This window comes from Phoca vitulina, unplaced genomic scaffold (genome assembly GCF_004348235.1).
Source record: "Phoca vitulina isolate PV1807 unplaced genomic scaffold, GSC_HSeal_1.0 scaffold2, whole genome shotgun sequence".
NCBI classification, from domain to species: domain Eukaryota; kingdom Metazoa; phylum Chordata; class Mammalia; order Carnivora; family Phocidae; genus Phoca; species Phoca vitulina.
In genome coordinates this window covers 72,278,220-72,290,981 of record NW_022589705.1, presented here as the reverse complement: position 1 = coordinate 72,290,981, position 12,762 = coordinate 72,278,220, and the positions used below count along the sequence as shown (strand labels likewise).

Sequence of the window (12,762 nt, the reverse complement as noted above, 5' to 3'; positions counted from 1 at the left end):
CTTTGTCCCCTACTACTTGGCTGTCTCCCAGCTGCCCAATCTAGTAGGTTCTGTCTGCCCAAAGGCTCCGCCAAGGCTGCTTTGCTTAAGCTGGGTCTTCTCACAGGGCTCCCCAGGGCTAGCTTCCCTACAAGCCCTCCACTGCCGCCACACCCTGACACTTCTGTGAGGCTGGAAAGTTCTTTTGCCTCCTCAAGGATCAAGCTGCACACTAAGGACCGGCTAAGACCCTCTTATGGGCAGAAGAGCCCCGTGAAGTGTGCTGTAAGCCGCACGGGGAGCAGCTCCAGGGTGGGCCCAGGCCTCAAGTCCAAGCCCCACCACCTCTTAGTTCTTGAGGCCAGGCAAGTGATTTAACATCTTAGACTCTCAGTTTCCGCATCTGTAAAATGGGGATGATAACCAAAGGACCTCTCCAAGGGCCCCCGTGAGGGTGAAATGAGAGGAGGCGTGTGGAGCCTGCGGCGCATGGTGAGCCCACAGCAAACGTGCGCTATTTATGTTACTATGAGGCGGACCATAGAGACAGGCCCAGAGATCACCCCTTTCACTGTGGTAACACTTCCTGTTACACTGGCTACAGGATTTCTGCTTTCTTCAAGTATTATCTTAAAAAGGCTTTGTCTTTTATCCCTTTAAGGAGGGAAAAAGGTCCCTCCTGGCTGAGTCTAGGAGGAATGTGAAAGCTTCTGGCTAAGTTGCAGGAGCTGACACTATAAAATAATGATGGAGAAACGAGACCCATATTTACATACACAAAAATAAACTGTATGGAAAAGGAATGACACCTGCCCCATGCAGCTCCCCAGGGCAGATCCAGAAAAAAAAAATGATAAAAATGACATGGAGCAGATTGGATTACGACACCAAAAAGGCCTTTCCAGTGACTCTGGCTATCTGAACATGGAATCAGGTGGCCTCCAGAGGTGGCTGGCACCTGACCTATGGAATCTGAATGCCCTGGCCTCACTGTTTAGCCCTAGACTACCTTTTCGGTTTGATAGCGTCATACATCTACCCAGACATTCTCCTACTTGGTACATCCTTTTCTCCATCTATTTCCCCCTCATACCTCAAGGCTCACCTGCCCTGGAAGGCTACCCAACAAGCCCCGACTCTCTGCACCCCTCATCTGGCAGCACGATGTAGTAGTCAGGAGCACAGGCTCTGGGACCAATCTGTCTATGCTCAAACCCCAGCTTTGCCACTTATGAGCTGTGTGACCTTGAGCTAGTCACTTAACTTCTCTGGGCCTCAGCTCTCCACTGGTAAAATCATACCTACCTCCTAGGATTGTTGTGATTAAATGAGCAAAGTATTGAAAAGTGCTTAGTTAGCACAGTGGGTCACATTTAGACATACAGACATTTAGAGACTGTAAAAATATCAGTGGTTGCTAAGGGAGGGGATGAACAATTGAAGAATAGGGATTTTTAGGGTGGTGAATCTACTCTGAATACAGTAATGGGAGACACATGACATCATGCATCTGTCAAAACCCACAGAATGGTGCACACAAACAGTAAGCCTTAATGTAACTATGGACTTTAGTTAGTAATAATATATCGATACTGATTCATCAGTTGTAACAAATGTGCCAGACTAATGCAAGACATTACTAACAGGGCAAACTGGGTGGGTGGGCGGGGGGTGGCCAGGGAGTGTATGGAAATTCTCTGTACCACCTGTAGAATAAAATTAAAAAAAAAAAAAAAAAAAGGTAATCTAAGAATAATGTACGTAAGGTAATGACTGGCACGTTAGACCCTCAATTTCAAAAAGTGCTTAATCAGCACAGTGAGCCCTTACACATAGTAAGGGTTCAATAAATCACTGCAGTTATTTTTTTATTACCATTTTTATTATTATTTGGCACTTTTCTACTGGTAATGTTAACTTTCTTTGAGGCATTTTAGCCTCTTTAACTAGAATGTAAGTTTTTATGAAAAAGAGATCATGGTTTTCACTTTTCTGTAACCCCAAGAGTATCATGCATGGTATCTGGTAAACACCAGGCCTTCAGGGCACCTGGGTGGCTCAGTTGGTTAAGCGTCTGCCTTGGGCTCCAGTCATGATCCCAGGGTCCTGGGATCGAGCCCCCACTCAGCAAGAGAGCCTGCTTCTCCCTCTCCCTCTGCCTCTGCCCCTGCTCGTGTGCTCTCTCTTTTGCTCACTCTGGCTCTCAAATAAATAAATAAAATCTTAAAAAAAAAGAAAAAATACCAGGCCCTCAAAATATATTTGACTGAATGACCAAGTCATTTCCTTCATCATCGAGACCAAATACTTTTGTAGAAACTGGCTCTCGAGGAGGCCCTGGGAGCACAGATTATCTCTCTGACTTGGCCACTGCTGTGTTTTCTGCCTGATGGGGTCCCACCATCCTCTCACATCAGTCTGACTCTGCCTTGGAGAAGAACCTGCTTTCCTAAATTGTTCTTGGGCCTCTGCAGTCTGTTGACTGCTCTGCTGTCCTGGATGGTGGCGTGACACTGCAGATGGAATATTCGTTCATGTGCCTCCTGCTACCTGGCAGAACGGGAGGGCTCTTTCTCTGCTTTCCTATTGCAGGTGTGCATCATGGCATTCCCTGGATTTCTACCACTCGGTCATGGGGAAAATGACAAGAGGCTGAATCACAGGTTTCAGGGCAGATATGATAACCATTTTCCTTTCTGAAGCAAAACCTGGGAACATGTCACCTATGTAAATACACTCCACCCCACTGGATCCGTTTAGACAGAGTACTTACAATTTGTTCTTGGTTTTGCGGTGAACTGGTGGCACCATTTAAGATCCATTGCAAGTTCTGTTCTCCCATGACCAGGCTGGACTGCAGGATGGCCGTGCTGGGCGTCGGGGTGATGGTGATAGTGGGATTATTAGTCAGGACAGAGTTGGCGCCCAGGGGCAGAGTCTGGACCACGGCCGGCAGGGGCTCAGTAGTACTTTGTGATCGGGGCGGTGCCGCCACGGCTGGTACGGCTGCCGAAGCCCCGGCAACGACAGAGAGTCCCGGTACGACGGGCTGCGGGGCCTGGGGGTGCGGAAGAAACTCTTGATGATTAGCAGCAAACTGTGTGCTGTGGGAAACAGGCACTTCTGGAGGTTGTAAGAGAGCAGAGGGGTTGCCAAATGCAGCTTGCTGGGCACCAGTTCCTAGGGAAGGAGCAGGCGGAGGAGCAGACGGTGCTGAGGCTGGTAGTAGAGGCTGCGGTGGCTCGGACATGCCAGGCTGCAGTACAAGTGGAAGAGATAAAGATGCTGAATTTCCTGTGGGTGGCGGAACATCACTGACTGACTCTGCATCACCATTAAAACTTTCAATCAAGGCAGCTGGCAAGAAAAAGAAATAGAAATATATATACATATCCCAAGCCTTACAGGAGCCACAAAAACACAGTCATCATGGCGATACCAAAGACAGCTGAAGTCCGTTAGAGCCAAGAGCTTCATTCCTAGAAGGCTGGCTTCCCGCTTTCCATTTCATGACCCCTCTGGTCGAAGCGCCAGGCTTCACGACCGACCTCTCTTTCTAAATGTGAAGAGCTAGTCTAGGCTTCACCGTAACAAAAAAAATGTATTCTAAGGCTTTTCTGGAAAAGAGACTAGACATCCTTTTTTGGCATAAGCAGCGAACACGCTTTCTGACTGCTGTGAAGCTTCAGGGACAGATTTTCATTCAAACACAGAAGGATCTATGCATCTGATGCCGGTCGTGGATCCTGCCCACTCATGAGCACAGTATCGCATCAGAAGAAGAAAGAGCTCACAGCTCCTCTTATTTTTGAGAGCCAACAAAAGCTTTTGGAGAAGGAGACCCTCTTCTTTTGAAGGGCTAGGAAAAGCAGGCCCTCAAGTAGACTCTTGCTGAGGGAAGGAGAGGAAAAGATGGAATCAAACAAAAGGCTCATACTTCCCGGAGCCCTCACCAAACGCACCCATCGTTCAAGGGAACTGAAATCTACTTCACGGCGCCCGCATCGGTGTGTCACCGAGGGAGATTCACTCCCTTGCCCGGTGCCGAGACGTGAGTAGGAAGAGAGTCTGTGGCACAAACCTGTCTGTTGAGGATCTTCCTGAATTGCTGTATCATCGGAATTCTGGAACATGGATTCGAAGATGATTGCTGGTGAAATTGTGCTGAGGTCCTGGCCCTGTGATTGATGGACAGAGACAAAGATGTGAAACTTGTCATCCTGAGGCAATTCTTCACTGGGAGAGAACACACAGCAGCAGAACTAGAATGATCTTTTTTGATACGCTTCTTGTTTCTAACTTCTTCCTTTCCAAGGTGACATTTATTTCCCTCAACCTCAGACACTGGAGATTTGGGTCCTCAGATACTCTAAAACAAGAGCCCATAAACTATGACCTGTAGACTGCATGCCTGTTTTGGGAAATAAAGTTTTACTAGAACAGATGCATGCTCGTTCATTTATTGTCCACGCTGTTTTCATGCTCTGACGGCAGAGCTGAGTTTTGTCAGAGACTCTGCGGTCCGCAGAGCCAAAAATATTTTACTATCCGGCCCTTTCCAAAAAAACAGCTTCCTGACCCCTGCCCTAAAAGAAGACCAAATCCTTCCTAAAAATGGGATTGTATAATATCTATTACCTGCAACCTGCTCTTCTCATGTAATAATATACTGTGAGTATCCTTCAAGGTCATTACATAACTTCTATGATAGTCTAACATGTATGCATGGTAATGAATCAAACAATATAAAGAAACTTCTCACGAGAGGCAGTAGTTATCGCCTTATACTCACTATTGTTTGTCACTGCAAGTTTCTTTGTAATTAAGAATTAAGAAAACGTCAGAGGCCATTTTTAAAAAGATAAAATGTGTGTGTGTGGGGGGGGAACATAATGCCCTGAGCGTCTGACTCCTGATAGGCACCAAATAAAATGGCCACCTCCAGGGTTCTCTTTGGTGAAGGGGAGGGGACAGCAAATCTTTACCTCTAGTCCGCCCCCACCCCACATTTGGTAGGGCAGGAGTGACAGAGGCAAATGCCTCCAGGAGAGCAGGCAGGTAACACAAGTAATGAAGCCAGGGTGGTGGGGACGGGAGGCTGGGACAAACCGGAGAGCGTGTGCCCCTGGCACCTAAAGGGCTTCAGAGGAACGCTGCCCTGTGATGTGCAGACTGGGGATTTCCAGCGCTCAAGAATGGTCTGAGATTTGGATTTTTTACGTGAAATCTACTGACTTGTAATTAAAAGCAAGTAACTGAAAACAAAGCACTGTATAGACCAAACAAAACCCATCTCCTGGCCATATTTTGTGTCAGTGCCAACTTGTGTTTAAAGGTCATTTTGCAACAACTCTGCTTCTGGGAGGGGGAAGGATCACTCTGGGCCTGGGCAAGTGTGGTGAGTGGAACTGTCCAGCAGCCTAGAGGTCCTCGAGATGAAACTGCCCATTTGAGCCAAGGGGGCCATTATTCTAGCATGATTCCATTGACTGGAAGATGAATCTGATTTCCAGCATGACACACACTGAAGGCACAAATCAACATGAGGCCTTCTGCTCCCAGTGCAGAGGGAGTTAAGGATCACAGGCCAAGACAGTGGCCTTCAAACTCTTATCATGATGCAAAGTAAGAAATGCATTTTATATATACACACATGCATGCCTCACATTACATAACTATCCATATGCATAACTGTAACAAAAGTCTACGAAACGAGGGTTATCCTCACTACATGCAATGCCTTCTGATACTCTCTATTGTGTTGATACCCTAAAAATGCTGACCATAATCCCCTACTTTATAACCCAATAAAGAGGCACAACTCAGTTTGAAAAGCAGTGGGCTAACAACTCCCACTAAGCTGTCAGCTCTACAACTTCCTCATGGTGGTTATTTTTGTTTTACCTGTTTACAAAATATCCGCAGTAACACTGTTAAAAAGGAATAAGCCTGTGTGACTCCAAAAGATCACCTACGAGAATGTTCACAGCAGCACTATCCTGATGGCTCCAAACTAGAAACTATCCAAATGCCCAAGGGAAGTAGAAAGAACAAATTGTGGTACATTCACTTAGTGTAATACTGCTCACCAAGGAGAACCAATGATCTACAACTATGCAACAATATGGATTCATTTCTTAAATGTGATGTTGCAAGGAAGAAGCCAGCACAAACCAGTACAACTGGCATGATTCCAACTGTACAAAGCACAAAAATAGGCAAAATCCATCTTAGATTATTAGAAGTTGGGATAGTGGTTATCCTTAGGGAGAGGTAATAGCTGTTAGTGGGCATGGAGGGTGGGAGGCTTCTGGGATGCTGGGAATGTTCTATTTCTTGATTTGGGTGCTGGTTACATGGATGTGATGAATTGTGATCATTCATTAAGCTGTGCATTTGTGGGGCGCCTGGGTGGCTCAGTCGTTAAGCATCTGCCTTCGGCTCAGGTCATGATCCCAGGGTCCTGGGATCGAGCCCTGCATCGGGCTCCCGGCTCAGCGGGGAGCCTGCTTCTCCCTCTCCCATTCCCCCTGCTTGTGTTCCCTCTCTCACTGTGTTTCTCTGTCAAATAAATAAATAAAATCTTAAAAAAAAAACAAAACAAGCTGTACATTTGTGATAGGTGTACTTTTCTGTATGTACATTATACCTCAATAAAAACTATTTTTTAAAAAAAAGTGCCAAAGGGACCGTGACTCAGCCACTGCCAGGCTTCAGAGCACAAACCCTGGGGGCAGAGTGAGTTCAAGCAGCTCCCCAAGGTAGAGGAGACCAGAACAGGCTGAGCCTCTGGGGCCTGGAGCAGAGAGACAAAGAACCCTGGGAGCTGTCAGGGACCAAGATGGATCCCAGAGCTCAAGAGCAAAGATGCCCAGAGGATCATTCCCTAGCCACTTCAACCCTCCTTTAACAAAAGATCCGAGCAAACCGAAGCTCACTTCTGGGACACACATACACACATGGCTGCCCAGAAACCTAGAAAAGGATGACCTCATCAAAATGTATCATTCGGTATTAACAATTCATCATTTTTTTTTTTTAAGCAGAACAAAGCAAAATTAATTCTATTGCTTCAAGGAACTGTGGCCTTAGAATGAAAGACTACAAATGAGACTATTTCCAATTCTGGAATAAATGATGGGTGGTGAGGGTACACTATGTAATTTGACCCCAAGGGACAGAGCCTCTCTCGCTGATGTCAATTGTGGTAGAAAAGGCATTCCTTTTTCCGCCCCCCCCCCCCCCAAGGACTTAATGTCCCTCTATACCAGGATTCCTCACCTGATGACCCCAGGGCTCCAGAAAGCTCTTTAGTCCTAGGTCATGGCCCTGGCCAGGGAGTGGACGCCTGAACAAACCATTTAATACAACCTCTGAGATTAAAGAGATATTATACCCAGAAATCTTAGGTTCCATAACTCAGAGGGCATTGAGGCCGTCCAGTGTGGAAATTTCATTTTAGACTATTAGCTCTGATATGCGAAATCCTATGAAGGGCTTATTTGATGTCTTTCTTTGTTCTTCAGATTGGTTCATTTCTATTGCTCCGTCTTCAATTTAACTGGTTCTCTCTTCTGTCATTTCCAATCTGCTGTTAAGCCCAACCAGTACATTTTTTACTTCAGATACATTTTCAGTTTCAGAATTTCCATTTGATGTACTTTTTATAGTTTCTTTTTCTCTGCTGAGATTTCCTATTTATTCAGTTACTACAATCATATTCCGTTACGTCCTTGAGCATGAAGGAGCTACTTAGAAATTCTTGTTTACTGGGGCACCTGGCTGGCTCAGTCAGTGGAGTGTGCTGCTCTTGATCTTGGGGTCGTGAGTTTAAGCCCCACATTGGGTGTAGAAATTGCTTAAATAAATAAACTTAAAAAAAAAATCGTTTTCTATGAATGCTAACACCTGGCTCATCTTGGGATTAGTCTCCAAGATTACCTTTGCTTTGAGTAGGGGTAATGTTTTCCTCTTTCTTCTTATATTTACTAATTTTAGATTACCCTGGACATTGTAAATGATATGTTGTAGAGACTCTGGATTCTGTTACACTTCCTGGAAGAGTGTCTGTTTGTCGGCTTGACTATTCTGTTGATCTGGCTAGGCTCCAACCGCAAACTCGGTCTTCCCTGCAGGGGACAGCGACTGCCTCTCTGTCCAGTTCCTCAGCCTTGGCTGGGCTGCTTAGGGTCGGTCTCACACACGCACAGTTCGGGGGCCAACCAGAGAGGTGAACAGTTTATACAAAGAGCCTGGGGCTCCCACTTTGTGGCTCTTCACTTGCCAGGTGCTGCTGCGGTAGCTAGGAACTCTGTCCTCTGGTTATTCAAGCCAGTGAGCCTGAATGTTTCCTGAGTTTTAGCCATCTTGTTTGGTGTCACCTGGGGCTTGCCCTGAGGCTGATAAGCCATAAAACTTGAAAACCTATCCAGTGCCTTTGCCATTGTCCACGTGGCTCCTTCTTCCGATCTTTACCTCTGCCTTTTTGGGGGCTGCTCTTTGGTGCCTTCAAGTAGTTGTTCTTGATCATTTGGCCAACATATGAGGTTGTTTTCTATGGGAGGGTTGGTCTGTTAAGAGCAACTCTGCCATTACCAGAAGAATCCAAGCCTTGGGGTGCTTAGATAAAAATGCAGTGTCAGATGCCATTCCCAGAGGATACTGATGAAGCAGGCTTGGGGTGAGGCCCAAGAAGCCACGTCGTCAGAAGCGCTGCAGATGACCCCGCTGACACACTCTGGGAACCAGCACACATTTCCGGGCATTCCTGAGTCTTTCCGTCTCTATTCAAATACTGCCTATCACGTTGATTCCTTCTTATTTACGCATATACTCATAGAAAATCCAACTTAAGCTATGTTTATTTACCATAGAAGAACAACAAACAATGCACACTTAACAACCAGTGTTGGTGACACAGCAAAGCACAGATCCTCATGAAGGAGCATAAGCTCAGGCTTCAGGCAGTGGCCTGCAAGGCACATCATGGAGCCACGGGAATGGCAGGGAAATTCCACACAGAGTGAACTGAAGCCATCAGATCAAGAGACAGTGGGGTTGCTCTTTAGAAGAGAGCTTATACAGAAGGTTCCCTTCAGGAACCCAACGCAGTGAGCTCCAAGAAAGACAAATACAGACTCTGGTCAGATCAGCAGGGCTTGAGGAAGTCTGCAAACTGGAATTCTGGTGAATTCTGGCCCGCCCCTTATCGTGGACTAATTTTAAACTCCTCAAGGACAGACCACACCTACTTTTTTACCACTACAAGCTCAGCACCAGTACACTGCCTGATGGACTAGGCACTCAATAAATATTTGCTAAGCGAATAAAAGAAAGAAATTTTCTGGGGCCAGAGGTTATCGAGTGAGTGACATGGGTCAAAAGGCATTAGACATCAGAGAGAACAACCTCTCCATGGGGGCTCTATCGGGAAATAAACCAAAACAGCCCTAAATGGTCAGTAATTGGACATAACCAAATCTGGAAGACTGCAAAGGCTGGCCTCCCTCAATTTTCCCACCAAAGGGGAGCACTCAATTCTTGCACTTATTTTTCTTATACTCGTATCACAGGTACACTTACTGTAGAATTTTCTCGCAGTTCAGAATCTGTGGACAGAAGGCTCAAGTCACTCAGACAAAGTGAGTGATTTGTATCCTGTGAAAGAGAAAAAACTCTAACTGAGTAACAAAAAAATCAGAATTTATAGTAGCATAGCATGTAAAACACTTGATCACAATGTCTCTACGGTTCCAAATGTTAAGATTTGTTACTTGGAGAGGTAAAAACCATCCAAAGAAAGGGCTATGTGAATTATTTTAATTTTTAAAATCCTGATATTCTTAGAAGACTGTCTTATATTTCTTAAAGATGGTTAATAGAAGAGTTTAAGAAAATCTCATGACTCCGGCTCCAAGTAACAAAAGCTGTAATAATATGAAATTAGTAATATTTGTATAATTGGTTTTATCCTTTACAAAGCAATTTCACACGACCTCATCCGCTATTCATATGAACCTGAAGTATTTTATTTTATTTTATTTTATTTTTTTAAAGATTTTTATTTATTTATTATTGAGAGAGAGAGAGAATGATAGAGAGCATGAGAGGGAGGAGGGTCAGAGGGAGAAGCAGGCTCCCTGCTGAGCAGGGAGCCCAATGCGGGACTCGATCCTGGGACTCCAGGATCATGACCTGAGCCGAAGGCAGTCGCTTAACCAACTGAGCCACCCAGGCGCCCCGAACCTGAAGTATTTTATATTCCCATTTTAAGTATGAGAAAATTAATGCTAAGACTGACAGTGAACTGTCCAAAATCACATAGCTAATTAGCAGAACACAAACCCAGTGCTGATGGGAACTCCACGACTGTATCACTGTGTCCCCAGCATCCCAGGGATTCTTACTCAGCAGTACTGAGGACGTGCTTTCAAATACGACTGCCTCAGCTAACTCTGAACTCTGGATTCCTAGAATGCCAGCTGCAATTCACACACTTGAGGTGGTATCCCTGCTTACCTCATGGATCAGATGTTTCCATTCATACATGCATTCAACAAATAGTCACTGAGCGTCTACTATGTATTAGGAACTGTTCCAGGCCCAGGGATACAATAATGAACAAAACAAGGTCCCTGCCACCATAGAGCTTACATTGGGGCAGGGGGTGTGTGACAAAATCCCCAAAGAATACAAGATGATGCTAAGTGCTACGGAGGGTAAAGGGAATAGGGAATGCCAGAGCAGGAGATGCCCTTTTATTAGATCAGAGGAGGCCTCTTAGGTAAGCTGGCATTTGAGCAGATACTGAAGGAAAGAGAGCATGGGCCATGCATATCTCTGGGAAAAGTGTTCTAAGCAGAGGGTACAGCAAGTACAAAGGCCTGGAGGCAGGAATGGGCTTCCCTTGTTCGAGGCACTACGAAGAGGACAGTACAGCTAAAATGAGAGAAAGAGAAGTAAATGAGGCCAGAGAAGTGACCAGACCAGAATCTATAGGGCCCTGTGCGCCACTGTAAGATTCTGACTTTTGCTCTAAGTGATGCAAGAAGCTACTGGAGAGTTATGAACAGAGAACAGACATTATTTGCCTTATGGTTTAGAAAGATTGCCCTGGGTGAAATAGGTAAACCAGTCTGTGTCAAGGCAGAGTGGGAGTAGGGAGAAGGAGAAAGGTGTGAGGAAGATCACTTAGTGGTTACCGCAGTAATCCAGAAAAAAGGTGACAGCAGCCTGAACAAAGTTATCAGAAATGATCAGATTCTACGTATATTCTCAAGGTAGAGCTGACAGACTTTGCTGGCAGATGTGGGATATGAGGGGAAAGAAAGCAGTATCAAGAACGACTCCAAGACTTTTGGCCTGTGCCACTAAAAACACAGAGGTACCATTTACTAAGGTGGGGACCTGTAGGTGGAGGAGGTTTGGACATATCAAATTTGAGAAGACTGATGTTTTCTGGGTTGAAGAGGGAGGCTGAATATATTACTCTTCCTCAACTTACAGTGCAGCTACGTCCTGATAAACCCAGCCTAAGTTGAAAATGCACTGAATACCTAACCTTCCAAACATCACAGCTTAGCCTAGCCTACCTGAAACGCGCTCAGAACGCTTACATTAGCCTATAATTGGGCAAAATAATTTAACACAAAGCTGATTTTATAACAAAGTGCTGACTAGCTCCTGTAACTGACTGAATACTGTACTGAAAGGGAAAAAACAGACCAGTTGAATGGGTCTGGAATAGTTGGAAGTGTTATCAGTTGTTTATCCTGGTGATTGCAGGGCTCACAGGGGGTTGTGGCTTGCTCCCACTGCCCAGCATCACAAGAGAGGATCATACAGCCTACTGTTAGGCCAGAAAAAGATTCAAATCAAAATTCAAAGTATGGTTTGTACTGAATGCATATCACTTTCACACCCATAAAATCAAACCATCCTAAGTCGGGCCTGTCTGTACAAGGCTAGAGTTCAGGAAGAGATCCAGGCTGGAGATCTTTATTTAGGACTCAGAGGCAATCTAGATGGCATTGAAAGCCTGGGACGAGAGGAGCTTCCCTTTACTGGGGAATGAGCTGCGGCCCAGAGAAGACGAGACCTGAGCACCATGCACTGGGGCGTCCCGGTGCTTAGGGGCTGTCACCAATTAAAGTGTCCTTGGATTGTCACATGAATGAGAAGATTGATCACGACTTAGTACAGGCAGCTTAGTAGACGAAGACTCTCAGATCTTAATGTTTTTATCTGGTTTTCCAGAAGAGGAAACTGAGGCACAAAGATGCCATTTGCCTAAAGGCATCCATCTGATCAGTAGCAGAGCTTGGATCTGAATTCAGGCAGCTGAGCTCCACAGGCCACAGCCGTCACAGCTAACGTTATTTTGCCTCTCACAACACAGGGGTCAAGAACCAGGCTCTGGAATCAGACTGCCTGTCTAAATTAGAGTAATTACAAGCTTTGGATACTTAAGCAAGTCATTTAATTTCTCCTTGTCTCAAAAGTTTCATTATTGGTAATGTGGAGCTAATAATAGTATTGACCTCACAGAGCTCTTTTGAGTGAGATAATCCATATAAAAGCACTTAGCACCGAATCTGGCACAAGGTAAACACTCAGTAAATGTTAGTTATTATTACTGATAAGATACAGGGGCAGAATCTGTTTGAAGGGATCCTTTGCTATTTAAAAATTGGAAACCAGAGAATTAAAGTATGCTGTCTCTCCCCAAATCAAAATCATATTACCTACTTTAGGTAAAAACCTCATTTTTCAAAAGGAGGTCAG

At 45.2% G+C, this 12,762-nt stretch overlaps 1 protein-coding gene across 3 annotated transcripts in view; it reads right to left on the bottom strand.

Annotated features, from left to right (window-relative positions):
• MTF1 (metal regulatory transcription factor 1) overlaps nucleotides 1-12,762 on the bottom strand; it is a 41,587-nt gene that overhangs the window by 7,381 nt on the left and 21,444 nt on the right. For all 3 annotated transcript variants that reach the window (XM_032432822.1, XM_032387460.1, XM_032387467.1), the window contains exons 7-9: nucleotides 9,562-9,636; nucleotides 4,061-4,157; nucleotides 2,753-3,336 (exon numbers count right to left, since the gene is read on the bottom strand). In XM_032432822.1, coding sequence (XP_032288713.1) covers nucleotides 2,753-3,336; nucleotides 4,061-4,157; nucleotides 9,562-9,636 — 756 coding nt within the window. The remainder of the gene's footprint in view (nucleotides 1-2,752; nucleotides 3,337-4,060; nucleotides 4,158-9,561; nucleotides 9,637-12,762) is intronic.